The 16,836-nt window shown below is 35.7% G+C and overlaps 1 protein-coding gene across 1 annotated transcript; it reads right to left on the bottom strand.

Moving 5' to 3' along the window:
* Positions 1–4,336: 4,336 nt before the first annotated feature.
* On the bottom strand, positions 4,337–10,276 carry LOC149843117 (inositol transporter 1-like). The gene is made up of 6 exons (XM_089999607.1): positions 9,245–10,276; positions 7,964–8,034; positions 7,527–7,862; positions 6,789–6,896; positions 6,058–6,243; positions 4,337–5,102 (listed from the first exon to the last, which is right to left on the bottom strand). The coding sequence occupies exons 1-6, from the start codon at positions 9,387–9,389 to the stop codon at positions 4,422–4,424; spliced, it is 1,527 nt and encodes a 508-aa protein (XP_089855733.1). The 5' UTR covers positions 9,390–10,276; the 3' UTR covers positions 4,337–4,421.
* Positions 10,277–16,836: the final 6,560 nt, after the last annotated feature.

The following is a 16,836-nucleotide window of genomic DNA, read 5'->3' as shown; positions in this document are numbered from 1 at the left end:
CATAAACTATTGCCCTATGTGACATTTTCAAACTATGTATGAAAATGATCAATACCACTATAATAAGTAAACAAGTTGTTCTTGAATAGTTACACAAATATAATCATGCAATAAACATGAATAACTGTGGAGTATTTACTTCTGCATACAAATATATAATCATGCAATAAATATTTAAGACTGTTATGACATACAACATTTCAATTGAGAAATATTTAACATATACAAAAACAATATTGAACATTTAATACAATGATAACATTAAACAATCAACATAAGTGATTATTTGTGCAAATGCGTACCTAAACATTAAGAGACAATTTATAGTTTGATCATTCAACCTGACAATCTGGATCCATACTCAGGAACATAGATGCATTCTTAGGGGCTATTAGTAAGTCTAATGCCTTCACGTGCGTGAGAGCAGTAATCTGACCATTATCCAATATTTTTTTAATATAACATTACATTGTGTTGCCAATTTGCAGGGGATTCATCGTTGATGGTCTTCATATACGTAGAAATGTTGCTTAGCATATCCACAATTTGATTATCAATGCAAATTTTGCGCTTTGAATTGAATGCTTGTTAAAAGATGAGGGCATGCTAGGTGGTGGGCTACCCATGGGTGTCACATTACCTGGAGCTTGTGATGATGAGTTTGGTTTCTCTATTTGACAGGAGATGGTGGTGGTGGTATTTCTGATTGGATGGTCCTATAAATGCCTATAGCAGTTGATTCCCCATAAATCTTCATATCATGTTCATAATATCTTTATTTTTTTAGTTTTTGATAATTCTACCCTAAGTCACATGGACTCGGCTAGGGAGGCGACGCACTCGTGTCGACACGCTCCAACACGGGTGCAGACGTCGGTGCAACTTCGGACACGGGCCGAACTCGGTCAACGACGAGTCAGACTCGGTCAATGAATCGGGGCCGAGTTCGTCCTCGTTTTGGATTCGGTCAACATTGACCGAGTCTAAAAATGTCCATTTCGAAATATGTTTTGGATCTGGGTTAGGTCTGGATCCGAACTTGACCCAGATCCAAACTTCATCCCGAACCCTAAAAGAGGTTTACGATAAGGGGAGGGGCTTACCCTGTTGATTTTGCCTCCCCCCATCCCCTGCAGCTTCCTTCTACACTCACGCTGACGATCCAGACTCCGACAACGGTAGCCGCAGGTGACGCCAGCCACCATCTCCCCCTTTTCTCGGTCAACAGGTATGCCCCCCATTCCCACTCTCTCCTCTTCGTCCAGCAGGGGGCTCCCCCTTCCTCATTTTTTGGCAGGTGGCGGAGTCCCTTGCCTCCGGCCCATGCCAAAAAAAAGAACGAGTCTGGGTGCTCCGCCCCTGCCTCGTTCTTATTTTCCCGCAGCCCCCCCCACCCTCTGCTCGTAGAAGAGGGGCTCGGCCCCTCCCTGTGCCTCTGATTCAGAGAGGAGGGACTTATTTCCCTTTTGTCATACCAACTCTTTAAATGGAAGGGACATAAAGAACATCTTAAATGACCTCATCTTCTCTTCAATTACTTATGTATATCAATGACAATGCAAGATTTATGCACAAGATCATAGCATGGGCAAATATCTTCATGACAAGCAAGCCACGTCAATCCCTAAAAAGTGGTCTGATCTATAGTTTTAAAATGAGTACTACATAAAATCTAATGCTTTATTATTTCAAATGATAATCATGTCATCAATATAAAAAAATCAAAACACAAGGGCTAGTTGAGGCTGAGTTAATAAATACAGTTCTCTCAATGTAAATAAAGAAAAACATGTGAGACATATAGCATTTAACCTCTTAAGCTAGGCCCTGCTTAGTTAGTCAAAATTCAAACCTAAATTTTCCTCTTAAGCTAGTCTCTGTGACATATATTACCCAAATCTAAATTTTCAACTGAGCTTTGATGTTACCCAAACTAGTGTTATTGTCATTGATATACATGCAGCATTTAACCTCCCAAGTTAGATGACATAAAACTGGCTTGTAGATAGAATGAGTAGGAAAGCAAGTAGGCTAGATATCAAGATGAACATACTCAACCAAGTTAGTGATCATGCAAAAAAAAATCTCTAAAATACGTTAGATATCAAGATGTACATTCCTCAAGATGCATAAAAACAAGGTTTAAAATAGGGTTTAAGATACAAAATCCCCAATCCCTAAAATATGCTATATATCAAGATGAACATACTCAACCATGATGCATAAAAACAAGGTTTAAGATATAAAATCCAAAATCCCTAAAATACGACTAGATATCAAGATGAACGTACTCAACTAAGATGCATAAAAATAAGGTTTAAGATACAAAATTCCTAAAATTTAAGCATACCCGCAAATATGCTATTGGATTTAACATGCATTTACTCAATAGATTACAAAAATAGGGTCTAAATGCAAAAAGCCCTAAGCATACTTAACAAAAAAATTGTCCCCGGCAAACCCTAACCCTGAAATCGGATTAGGGTTAATCCTATCTATGAGAGAGAAAAAAAAAGGAAGGGAAAGCACCCTACAACAACATAGTGAGATACATGCAAGGGAGGACCTGATCAGAGAGGGCAGAGGATCGCCAGAGGTGGAGTTCGCAGCCGGAGGAGTGGTGGTCGTTGCTCATCGGAGGGACAGTGATAACAGTGTCGGAGAGAGGCTCGGTAGTCGTTGCTCGCTTGAGGGACAGTGTCCATTGCTCGCTGGAGGCAGAGTTCCGGGGTCCAGAGGCAGCGAGAGAGAGGGGAGTACCAGGGTTGGGGAAGAGGGCAGCGGAAGAGAAAAGCATCGGGGGTTAACTCCCTGACTTTTTTTTATTTATTTTGGTTACCCCCATTCCTGTACTTTTCGTAACAGGGGCATGAAACGAAGAAATCTTGTTCTTGAGACGTGGCCACGTTCGCTGTGTCCAATGTTTGTTTCGACGGCCCGCAAATCACGCCTGTCACAACTAATCAAACATGCCCAAAAGAGACATATTTGCCTAGAAATATATACTGCTGATTGTCCATGTGTATCCCAACCAAGTAGGGAGTAATACCACATCATCCGCCAAACTTTCTGATTAGGTGCCTAAGGATGAACCATAACTAGGGAACCGCATGCATGACTTGATGTTGGTCTTATCTGAGTCAAACAATGAATTGAAAGATTAATCTTGATCGGAACACGACCTTTATCCCAGTAACTGAGTTTCTTGAAGTAGCTAAATATGGGTGATTAGTGATAAGTGTGTGATTCTCTCGGGCAGCTGTATATGCTATATTGTCACCTCACAGGTATACTGTAGGCATTCTTTCTCAGTTACAACAAATCCATCAGAGGAAAGGTCTATTTTTTTCGGGGTTGGCAGAGAAGGTCTCTCTTTTTTTGCAATGAAAGAAGCAGGAAACAGATAAGCACCTCAATGGTACTTTATTAAATTCATTCGAACATGAACATGTTAACGAAGGCAAACACATGTATTCATGCGTCATAAGCTTCATCTGCAATTAAGAGTGAGAACTTACATGCAACAGATATAGGTATTCTATATGATATGGGTGCTTCTCAAAGGATGGGGGGATCATGGCTGGGCGTAGGTAGGCCTAAGTGTGTTTCTATCCAACTCTGAATTTGACTGGGCCATATCCAATTATGTAGGAATTTGGTAATGCTTATGTATCCAAGTTTAAATCATAAAATTTATTTTTTTAATCCCACTTTTTCTTTCATTAAAAATAAGGCAAGAATAACTTCTGTCAAAGTTGTCAAATGTCCTGTTTTCTTGTCTTGAAACCTTAACCTGTGTCATGACTCTCTTAGTTCTCATCTCCATTTGTTTTATGTGTGATGTACGAGAGAGAAGATGGACTAAATATTCCACAATTGAACCGTGAATTTCTTCTGCTTCATTTTTCGATACAGTATAATTTATTATCAGAAAATTATATCTTATGGTTTTAGTGCTTCTCTTGGCTGGAAGTCTGAAACAACTATCTATCACATCCCTGTTTTGTCGTTGGCACTAGGGGTACAATCTGATCAGACAAAGTTGGAATCATAGCTGATCCAAACCAGACTCCAAATATTTCAAGCAGCAAGTCCAAGTCTGAATCTGAGAACATCAATCCAATTAAGTAGATTTGGTTCCAAATCTGAATTTTATATGGTACTATCAAGTCTGGTATAATTTATTTTTTATAATTAAAACAGATTAAACACATGTATTTTACGTGTACAAATGGATTGATTTTGATTGGAGTCTGAGCATAGATCCAACAGGAAATATTGATGAGAGAGAGAGAGAGAGAGGTGTATAAACACACACACAATTATGGGAAGGGAGTTTCTTAATTTAAAAATTCAATTAATTTGGTGTTTGGCATACAGTTGATGGATTTTCTTATAAGACCAAATAAAAGAGAGCAACCTCAAGTATTAGGCCCTTGACCTGCTTCCAAAAGGCATTGCAGATGGCTACACCTATCGTTTGACTTATCTTCCCACAGCATCTCCACCTGCTCAAAACTTAGGCCTTTAGTCTCTGGCACAAAAACAGACACAAAAATGAGCGCAAGCACAGCAACTCCAGCAAGCATAAAAAATGTTCCAGCCGCCCCAACTGCTGCAACAACCGATAAGAAGGTCTCTGAGACAATCAAGTTGGAGATCCAGTTCACAGTTGCTGATATTCCTCCACAGATCCCTCGATACCCTGATGGATAAATCTCTGAATTTATAGCCCATGGAACTGGACCCATTCCTGGTGAAAAGAAGGCAATATACAGAACCAAACCAATGATTGCAAACCACCCATCGCTACTGTTGTTACTGCTCAACGTAACATTAATGGATGCCCCGGATGACTGCAAGAAGAATGCACCCGAGAGCAGACAAAGTGATACAAATACACCACTTAAGCTAATAAGAGCCAACTTTCGCCTTCCAGAGCGATCAATCAGATATATTCCAAGAACTGTTCCTGTCGCGTTCATCCCAGCAAGTATCATTGACAGAAACAGTGCCAGTCTATTAGAGTTAAAACCAGCCATCTTCACGATGGTAGGGCTGTAGTACATCACTGTATTAATTCCAGTGAACTGCTGAAAAGCCTGTATAAAAAACGAGCAAAAATGAGAGTAGATAGCTGGAAATCCCCCTTGTGCTAATTAGAAACTTTTTTTCCTCAGTGACACAGAAATTTAAGATGTTCCCAAGCACAAAACGATGCCTAATAATTTTCACATTAAAAAATAAGATAACAAACCTTTTTATGCCCTCTCTGGCACCAGTTGAGCGATCAAGAATTCTATGGCATAGGAATGAGAACAGTCCAGACTATTTTACCCTGTCCTCATTTACATGGAATAACTTTCCATTCTATTGTTGAATGACCTAATAAAGTGTAAGAAACTCCTAGTGGAAAGTTTGCTTGGAATGCAAATGATAAACACTATTACCAAAGAAGAAACTCGCCATAACCAGCAACAACTACAAATCAAAGTAGTATGGTACAAATTTTGTAATGAATCATTACGTTGTACTAGAAATTATAAACCATTTGATGAGTGAGATATCTGACAACTGTAACCAGAGGATACACCAAATTTATTAGATAACAATTAAAAAATATTTGCCTTTCACTAAATCCCCTTTGCTCTTTTCCTCTCACGTACTATGTGATATTTTAAAATAGAAAAAGTGAAGTAACCTAGAAACTATATAACTGACAATATCAGATAAGGCCCCAAGGACATTATCGTGGTAGTCACACCGTACAGAGAGAAAAAACAAACGTGTCCCAAAGCACATGTAACTAAAAAAGAAGCCTTTACTAAGGTTGCTAAAGGGGGGAACAAAGAGTATTTCCGATTATTCATTAACTATGGTTTTAAATTAAGGCAAGGTATCAAATTTTAACAGTCTGTGAGCTCAGAAGAGAACACTCAGAGAACATCTCGGCATAAAGGTTATCCCTTTTTTTTCTCTTCCTCTTTGTTTTCCTCCTCCTATGGCAGACAATCTTGTAAAAGAGAAATAAAACTTTTTTTTTTGCGGCGTTCATACCTGGAGTCCTGCACCAGCCAAAAGTGCAAGTCTGATCTCCTTTGACATGAAAACTTCCCTGTATCCTACACAATTCTTTTGTTGATAAGCATCCATTGAAGCATTAGAGAGTATAGCTATCTCCTCCTCTAAGCGGTCTGGACTGTATATCTTTCCAAGTACAGTGATAGCTTCTGCCTTCTTATCCTGTGCACATTAAGCAACAATTTAAAACAAGAACAAGCCTATGCTTATGCAACTTTTAACCCATACAAGGTCCAAAATACCAGAATACTGATGTACTAGTTTGTAGTCTAATGTATCTTAAAGACTAACCAGATTCTGAGATCCCTACCCTACGTCACACAGACACTACTTTTTGACAGACATTCCGTTTCCCTTCATATGCAAGTCATACTGGAAATTTCATAAAAATGGCCATATCCCCGTATCCGCAGCTATTTCCATGTGACATAGTCCCTACCTCACTCTCCCTCTGCAGAGATGGATATTCATGTGGGCACAAACATCTGAAAATTTCTACCGAGTTTACATGACTTGAGACACATTACCAAGGTCGGTTTTGGCCTGCAACCCATGACTTGCAACCAGTACACCTGCTGTCAAGTGTCTAGTTCCAAACGATCTTATCCCAATCACCAGGAGCCTGAGAACCAATGATCCACAACTGTAGTGGCTAAGATATGGATATATAAGACTACCAAACATCTATAATTTGGTTAAGGTTTTACCTTAAGGAAAAGCCAGCATGGGGACTCAGGCAAGAAGAGCATCAGAAAAATTTGCAGGACAGCTGGAACACCAGAGACCCCAAGCATCCAGCGCCATGTTCCAGGGACCTGTTAGAAGTTGAAACCATATGAGAGAATATGTAATGCATAGAAAATACCATGACACATATTTGTTTTTCTCCTGTGTCAAGTTATTTCAAGGTAGGATACATCCTTTTCTATTCTACTCATTCTCGCTCAAGTCAACCTTACTTTCTAGCTCAGTAATAAACTGGGTGGTTCTTTCAAGACAAGTTGTCACGGCCATCCATGGACAATAGAAAATACAAAGATAAAAACAATCCAGCAAAGTTAAGGAGATGGAGAGCTAACATAGTGAAAATCTCAGGTAGAATTCATATGAAAGGGCTTTCAAATAATGCAGTGGAGAAAACAACATATTCAAACTTGCAAAACATTCAAGGCCTCAATTAAACCTTACAGACCACTTATAATAACACATGATAAGATGGTTAATTCAACGAGGAGGAGGAAAAAGAAAAGTCGAATACAAAAACAAACAAAAATCTTCTGCCTAGATACAAGCATGCGTGCTATGACAAAATACTCTTAACAACAGCAACAAACTGTTCTCTTTATTGATGACTAAAAAAAGTGAAAGTGATTACTTAGTGAAAGATTCTTGTCTTATGCCAATGACAGAAAAAAATGAAAGTCAATCATGTATTGGTTACCAACCTCAGTAAATGCAAGATTCACAATGTAGGAAAGAAATTGTCCACCAGTAATCATCAACACATTCATGCTGACAAGCCCGCCCCTTATTTCAGCAGGAGAAGCTTCTGCAATATATACAGGGGCAGTAACGGATGCAGTGCCAACACCCAAGCCTATAAGGAACCTTCCAAAAATAAGAATATATGTATTTGGCGCAGCAGCCATGAATATTGCACCAACAATGAAGACCATGTCAGCCAGGAGGGTAGCCTTTTTACGCCCATGAACATCATTTATCCACCCCCCCATAGCTGAACCGATGAAGGCACCAACCAAGGCCATGCTTACAATTGTTTCCTGAAAAGTTCATAGACAAGGTAGTCAGAAACAAAAACATCTTCACTGATACACAATCACCATAAGAAAAAAGAAAAAAAAAAGAGAAACGCAAGTTTAACCTGTAAAAAGGTGCTCCTGTTCACCACTTCAAAATCATTACGGATGTAAAGAAGGGCTCCAGAAATAACACCTGCAAGAAAATGTTTGAATAGCATCAAGTCTCAAGAGGCAATGGAAAGAACACATACAAAATCCTTGAAAGACAGTTAACACAAGCTTGAAAAAGAAAAAAGAAAGGGAGGGAAAAAAGGAGTACAGCATTCAATACATGTTCAAGATATCTTCCCCAATTGGTTGAAAATTAAAATCATAGCTTTCTTCTACGTAAGAAATGACTTGTACGTTTGATAAGCTGCTATCTAAATTCAAATTCTGAAGAATTATTTTCATGCGTTTATAATCAATAAAAGCAGAGGTACAGCAGTTTAGTTCCAGCAAACCTCATTTTCAACAATCAGTAAGACATCAGTTATGCATGAAGACTTAATGGAAACAAGAGATTATACTAATTCTATAATTTGTATCTCTACAAGAAGCTACTTATAATAACACTGTCAATAGATCGGATTTCAACTAGTGTATCAACAGTAATTGTTCGGGTTGGCAACTCAGACAACACTTGTGCAAACTCCAATTACCTCAAGCTAAGAAATAAAAAATAACTCAATGAATTATCAGAGCCACTAGAGACAGTGCAATTCAGGAGAAAAACATTTATTAGAATTTACTTGGACTTGACCCTTCCAGTGGAGCTGACAAGCAACTAAAATCAAGAGATCCAGCCAACCTACTCTCCCAAATCGATCTCTTTATGGGCTAAGAAACCATAATGAGTGGAAATTGGATTTTGTCTGCAAAGCTTCTATTTCATGTCAAGTAAAAAAAAAGAAAGAAACATTAACTTATTTAATAATTTTTTTACATGGTATGCACAACCAATAGCAAAACGCAGAGATCTTTTTTTCTTTTTAACTTTTGGCATAAAATTCAAAAAGTAAAAAATTTTCTCCTGTTTTTCAACTCTTATCACTTCATTGAAAAAGTAAAACTAATAGTCAAGAAACTATTTTAGGAACCCTCATGTGAGAATTACTGGAAACTGCTTCAGTCCATTCACACCCCTCAAGCAAATAAACATGTCCTGGTATCCATTTATATATGTGCCTTTTAAACTAGCCTAAAACTTGTCAGCTAAAAGATATCATGGACAAGCTTTGCTCTCTACAATGCCAAATATAGTGTAACCCTTGATGCATCTTAAAATCTCAAAAGCATAAATTACGTAACAAAGAGAAGGAACACATTAATGGGAGGACCAAAATAAATACTTGGAGAAGTACCTGTATCATAGCCAAATAACAAACCACCTATACCAGCAGTAAGTGTCAATCCAAGCACATAAAGATTACTAAAAACTGACATGATTTCTCTTGGAGGAGGAGGATCCAACATCCCTGAACTACCAGGAAGCGACGCAATCGTCATCCTGTATTTCCTGATCCCACTCTCTCTGAATTCTCACTTGCTTTGCTTACCCACACAACCCACAATGCAATTATGGTGGATATTTTCAAGAGCTCCCAAAACTAACACAGAAATCACAGAAAACTATCATCTTGTTGTAACGAAATACCCGAGATTAGAATCCAGGTACCTAAGATCTTACAGCAACTTCAGTGAAATCTTTTGATTCTTACCAAAAAGAAAAGATTTGACTCTCAAGGAAAAAACCAAAAACGGTACAACTGTTTCAATAGATGAACACCAGCAATTTCATGAACTCAGCGAGTTGGCTCCTTCATTAGAAAATCAGAGTTCACTTTAAAAAACGAATCCAAAAAATCTATCTCAATTCTTTCTGCACACAAGATACCTAAATGGCACGAGTTTCTACTACTCGCGCCTTTGATTCAATTCATCAAAAACCCAAAATGGTACAGCTTTGCTTCAGAAGGAAAACTCCAAAAAGCAAATTCTTATCGCAAAAAAAAAGAAGAAGCAAGATGTTCGAATTGGATCAGCTGGGTCTTCAACTCACCAAAAAAAACCTGAAACCCTTTACAACTCCAACCTAAAATATGAACAAAAGAAAAAGAAAAACACCGAACGCGCCCAGAGTTCAATCCAAACGGGCCTTCACTTAACAAAAATCCCAAAATTCACCCGTTTGGTTCCCGGAGAAAACCCAACAAAAAACAGGATTTTCACCACAAGACACCCCAAAAACAGAGAATCCAGCAAGATGGGTCTTCAATTCATGAAAAAACCAGATACCCACAAACTCTATTGCCACCAACAAGAAAACCAACCCAAGAAAGCAGAAGAAAAACGCAACAAAGATGAGCCACCAGATGCTCACGGATTCTCATTTAGAGCACCAACTTGACAACAAACAGATAAAAAGGAACCGGAGGGGCTTGATTGAGAAAATGAGAGTCACACACAATTGAAAAAGAAACAAAAAGAATAGGATTGACACGTGTTATGTTTTATATTATTTTGAATATTATTTTACTATTAATACGTGTTACGTTTTGATTGACATATAATATTTTTTAATTATTTTTTAACTGATTCGAAACAATACACTTGAGTATCGGTATCGGGGCCAAATGATACAGGTCTGACAACATCGATCCGAACGCAAAAGCCAGTCTATCATTCACATGTCGAACCAATGTAGAGTCAAATATGCTCCGACCCACATCCAGCCCCATTTTCAATTTTATGTGATCCATATGGATTTTAAATATTTAACCCAAACTTCATTGTAATGTGTGGTAATTTGGGTCAATGAAGCAGCCCAAAATGGGCGTCCTTTTTTGTCCTCTTTTTTAGTTGTACCTGTGTAAATTGACTAGATATGACTTGTGTTTGTACAAAATGGGTATAGGTTTAAAAATTATAATTTTATGGGGGTAAAGTTTCATAAACTTGCAAATCCTTTAAAATATGAGGCCTATGATGCTAAAGAAATGTAAAAGGACTATTTTTGCAAATACCGGGTTTGGTTCAGACCCAGGTGAAATCAGACTTGATCTCAATTTTCTGGTATAGTGTCTGTTCTGAACTCGGGTATAATTAGATCCACTATAAGAGAAACCATACCCAGTAAAATAAATTTGTTATAATTTTACATTGAAAAATTGCGGGTCTTAATGGAAACTCAGGTCGGGCTGGGGTCTGGTATAAAATTTTACAAACTATATCTGGATCCATGTATTAATTGAACTTTTGAGTCTGGACTAGACACCAGGACACCAAAGGGAGAGCTCAATCTCAGTGAAAAAGTTGAAAATCCTAATTAATTTCTGCTGCTAATATGTGATATTTAAAAAAAAAATTGGTTTTTTGCACAATTTTATTGAAAAAGTATGTAAAAAGAAAGGAAAATAACTGAAAGAAATCAAAATACATTTTTTCCTGAAATCTAACCAATAAAAACCAAAATAATGCAATAAAAATCATAACAATTTTGCTTAAAACTAAAATTTTACCATGAATTTTTAAATGTTTACCATGAGTATCATAAAAGAATATGTTCTTGGCAACATAAAAATCACTGATATTTGTCATTATGAATTGAATTAGTAAATGATTGTCTTTCATAAAAAGATGGTGTGGCGTCATCTTGACAGCTTGGAGGCTTACTTGGTTGGAAAGGAATCAACACATCTTCAAGGATCACTCTTGCCGTCATTACTTTATCTTATGCCAACTTAAATGGAAGGTGATGCAACATTTTCAATAGAACATTTTAAAATTATATTTTCAATAAAAATGTTTGTACAAACCGTGCATCAAATAATAAAAATCGGTTCACACGAATGGTGGAGTTCAGGTCAAACTCAAGGAATAAACTATGCTTTATTGCCAAAAATAAAATAAAATAAAATAAAATAATTAATTTAACTAAAAGTGCTGCTCTTGCAGAGGGCTTAAACAAATAAAATTAAATAGTTTTATTATAAAATCAATTAAATAAATAAAATAAACCATAATCTAAAAATAAGAGAAAAAGTCTTCAGTGCTTGAGTCTTCTTGTGTCCCTCTATGTGTAGTTCATATTTTTTTTTCTCTCTGCGGGCACTTTTGAGGGCCTCAAGGAAATTTCAAAGGATACTTTGAGGATACGAAAAAGGGCTTATCGTATGTTTACACGCTTCCCTGCAAAAACACAAACACAAAATACAAAGCAGAGAAAAGAACTACGAAAGAATCAAAGGTAAATATAAGGACAAATTACAAAAACATGAATATAACTATTATGAAACAAACTAATAACATGTAACTATGAACTAACTTGTAACAACTTATATTGCTAAAAGACAAAATAACAAAACAACCTAACTAACTAATCAAGAACTAAATTGCTAACAAGCTAATGATTAACTAATTTAAAAAATCAAGAAGCTAACTAGCCTAAATATCAAGAAAACAATTAGCTGAACATGACACTAATTAATGAATTAATCTAATATCAACAAGATAATAAAAGTTAACAAGAACTAAGCAAGAAAATTTAACTAATAAACTATGCTAATCGGCTAACAAGAATTAATTAACACTAGTTATCAATGAATTTGCAAGATAAAAAAACTAACTAACTAACTAATGCATGGCACATAATAAAAAATGTTGTAGGGTTTTTGCAAACTTAATGAATAAAACTGGAAATAAAAATTTAACCTAAGTTATGCTAAAAATCAAATGCAATAAGAAAAGTGAAAATCAGCTAAAGGTATTTGGAAAAAAAGCGATACTCAAATTCTAAACTAATGAATAACATGACTCAAATGACATAAACGGACATGAATATAATTACACCTAACTAATGTATTAACTATCATTAACTACAAAACTATGATTAACAATGATAAAAAAAAAACTACGAATTGTTATGCTATTCTAAAAAAAAACAATAAAGGGTAATTCGGCTAAAACAAATCTACTTAATCTAACAAATCTATCTAACCTAATTCTATTGACATTAGACAAAGAAAAAGAATTAATTTAAGTATTCTAATTATAGACGTAAGGTGAAGTGGTAACTGATTAAACAAAATAATTAACTATTGTGAAAATCGGCTAAAGCTAATTCTAAAGAAAATGATAATCAATAAAGAATAATCTAATATCTAACTAATTTAAGTAACTAATAAAATGAAAGAAAATGATTTACACCTTGAATAAACTAACCTAATGCTGTAAAGAAACAAGAACGGTTCAGATCTACTTGACGCCTAAAATAAAAGTTCAAACAAAAATGATGTAAAAGGCTAATCAGCTAAAAAGAAATATTTACATGATAAAGAAAAATGAATATAAAAACATGATTCAAACTACTCTAAACTAAATCTAATCTAAAACTAATAAAAAACTAATCAAGAATCAAGGAAAGATATAAAACCTATGTCAAACTATCGATCTACCTAAATCAAGATTATTCTATGCTTAAATCAATAAAACGGCTAACCTATATCAAAACGAAATCTATCTCTCTCTCTCTCTCTCTCTATATATATATATATATTTCTGATGCAAGAAAACTAAACTATCTATATTAAATCACATGAATATGCAAAATATGCAAGAATCAGCTAAAACTACATGCAATACTATGCTTTATGCTATGCAAAACCTAAAACTATGGTGAAACGGAGGGAGAAGAAACAAACCAGACGATCTACTTCCGACGGATTGGATGAGAAGAGAAGATGGCTAATCCCATCTGAACCCACACCTCTCCGACGAAAAGAAAAGGTTGTCGACGGTGAGAAGGGTTAGAAGCAAGAAGAAAACGAAGAAGAGGAAGAAGAAGGAGAAGGAGAAGGAGAAGAGAAAATCAGCAAAAGAGAGAAAACAAGGGAGAGGGGGAAGAGAGAAAGAGAGAGGGAGCAAAGGGGGCATTTTTTTCAACAATGGGAAAAACGATTTTCCATGCTTAAAGAATCCTATTTATACTAATATAATTAGGTTAAAACAAGTTTTTCAAAACTAATCCATGAATTTTCAATCATTTCCAAAAAGGGCTCTACTTAGAAAAATGTGTTTCTCTAAAATAATTATTCCTAAACCAATTAAAATTAGCTAATTACAACCTAATCTAACTAAACTATAATTAAGAAAATTCTAAAACTAATAAAAAATACTGAAAAATGCAGGATAAGCTTTGAAATACATGATTTTTTGATATTTTCAATTTCAATGCGGTTTGTTGAAACTAACGATAAAAATGAGTTTTTAATGCGATTTTCACTGAATCATGCATAAAATAGTATGGATAAAATAAAAAATTTATACATGATCAAAAATTTTCTTGCTCATCATTTGCTAGTCCTCGAGCAAACTGAAGCCAAAATAAAAAATATTAAATTAATTAAAACAAAATCCTAACTCACTTTCATAGGAATCACGATTGCATTTAGCGTATGCAACAAGCCCTTTCAACCCCTGGGTTACTCTAGTGGACGAGTAAGGTCTCGTGAGGGTTTGCAGTGATGCTACCTACAAACATCTCTGTCTTGTATGCATACAAATTTAACTTAAAAAATCATTAGGCAGTTAAGGAGTTTTTTTTTGTCAATATTTCATGCCGTTATATTTTCAAAACATAATTAGAGTCTTTTATCGGCCACCACAAAATAAAACATTTTCTTTCACTTTTCTAAGAAAAACCATAATCATATATGTTTTATTCTCAGAAAATCAAATATATATATATATATATATTATTTACTAATCCTCACTCATATGTTTTCTGCATAGGTTTTCTCAATATTTGCTTCTAAGCAGTGAACTTTTCTCTTGTACGCTCTTTTTTTTTTCTTTTTCTTGATTTTTTATTTTTTCATACTTTTTCTTTTTCTTTTGTTGAGCACTATATCAAATTTTTAGTTTTCGTGACTCGTGTAACAAGCTTTGGGTCAGTGACTCTCGGGCCAGACGACCTTAGGGCACCAGATACAAAGTATCCCAACTACTAAAGAATATGAAGATACCAAACAACTAAACGTATGCTCTTTTTAACTTTTAAGCTCATGAATGAAATGTTGTTCATTTACTTTTCAAAAATAAAACTATGCATATTCATACTTATAATTCAAAATAAACTCTAACATGCATCTATCGCCATTTTTTTGAAATCTACATAAATAACCACGATTTTCTAGATTAGTGTCTACTTTTTTTTTTCATGGGGCTTAAAAATTCTTTAAAAATATTAGATTATGCAAAACATTCATATAAGTTCAAACTCATTCCTTAAAAGCCCAATTTTTATGAGTTGTAATCAAAAGTGCAAGTACAAAGACAAAAAAAAAATGGGTGTACAAACTACACTCTCCCCTATGCTTGAATGACACTGTCCTCAGTGGCACTCCCCCATGCTTGTATGAAATTGAGTGAATGCATATGAGAATAAAAAAATAATGGGAGAGAAGTAGTATAAGTCACCTGATCCACACTGTGGAACCTTGCCTGATATGACATGTGAATGGCTCTGCAGAGGTTCCATCTGTCTCACAGTTTGTAACTCATAAACAACAAACAACAACAACAACTACGCCTTCATCCCAAAACAATTAGGGTCGGCGATATGAACCAAAAAAGAAAATCATTCTGGGTCTTCCACATGAATCCTTCTCCTCTAATCATTTCTATCCAATGCCATGTCCTCGGTGAGGTTCAAAGCCTTCATATCCTTTCCTATTATCTCCATCCAAGTCTTCCTAGGCCTACCCCGACCTCTTTTAACTAATATATTTTCACATTTCTCCATCCTTCTAAGTGGAGCATCATTAGGCCTTCGCCGAATATGTCCAAACCACCGTAAACGATTCCCTCTCATCTTATTTTCAATGGGTGCAATGCCTACCTTCTTACGTATCTCCTCATTCCGAATCTTATCTTTTATTGTATTTCCACACATCCATCTAAGCATACTCATCTCAGCTACACTCATTTTTTGAATATGATGTCTCTTGGCATCCCAACATTTCGTACCATATAGTAAAACATGCCTAATAGTCGTCCTATAAAACTTTTCCTTCAACCGCAATGGCATTCTACGATCGCACAACATTCCAGTTGCACTTTTCCATTTCATCCACTTAACATTTATCCTATGATTTACATCTCCATCAATTTCTCCATACTTTTGAATGATAGATCCCAAATATTTGAAATAATCATCCACCAGTGTTTCTTGCTCACCAAGCTTCACTACACTCCCATCACTACTTTGTTGCTTACTAAACCGACATTCTATATATTCTGTCTTACTCTTACTCAACTTAAAACCTTTTGCTTCTATTGTCTAACTCCATAATTCTAACTTAGCATTAACCCCAGCTCTAGACTCATCAATCAAAACAATATCATCAGCAAACAACATACACCACGACACATTTTCTTGAATTGATCTCGTAAGCTCATCCATCACTATAACAAATAGGAAATGACTTAAAGCAGATCCTTGATGTAACCCAACCGTAATAGGAAAATTGGTTGTCACCACTCCACAAGTGCGGACATTGGTTATTACTCCTTCATACATATCCTTAATTATACTAATGTACTTGAGAGAAACACCTTTCTTCACCATTGTCCACCAGAGAATGTTCCTAAGTACTCTATTGTATGCCTTCTCCAAATCAATAAAAACCATATGAAAATCTTTGTTCCTCTCTCTATTTCTCTCAATAAGTTGTCTAAGAAGATGTATAGCTTCCATAGTTGATCTTCCAGGCATAAAACCAAATTGATTCTCCGATATCATGACAACCTTCCTCAACCTAGACTCAATCACTCTCTCTCAAAGTTTCATAGTATGACTCATGAGTTTTATACCACGATAGTTTGTGCAATCTTGTATATCACCCTTATTCTTATATAGAGGCACCAAAGTACTCTTCATTCACTCATTAGCATC

Source organism: Nuphar pumila, chromosome 3 (assembly GCF_984573655.1).
Source record: "Nuphar pumila chromosome 3, dmNupPumi1.hap1.1, whole genome shotgun sequence".
Classification (NCBI taxonomy): Eukaryota; Viridiplantae; Streptophyta; class Magnoliopsida; order Nymphaeales; family Nymphaeaceae; genus Nuphar; species Nuphar pumila.
This window is presented reverse-complemented; position numbering and strand designations above follow the sequence as displayed.

Bases quoted from the DNA above. Each gene is read 5' to 3' on its own strand.
- LOC149843117 (XM_089999607.1), bottom strand. From the start codon at position 9,389: ATGACGATTGCGTCGCTTCCTGGTAGTTCAGGGATGTTGGATCCTCCT. The intron at 8,035-9,244 runs GTACTTCTCCAA...ATTTTCTTGCAG, and splicing joins GTTATTTGGCTATGATACAG to GTGTTATTTCTGGAGCCCTT. The intron at 5,103-6,057 runs GTATGAACGCCG...TTTTTTATACAG, and splicing joins TGGCTGGTGCAGGACTCCAG to GCTTTTCAGCAGTTCACTGG.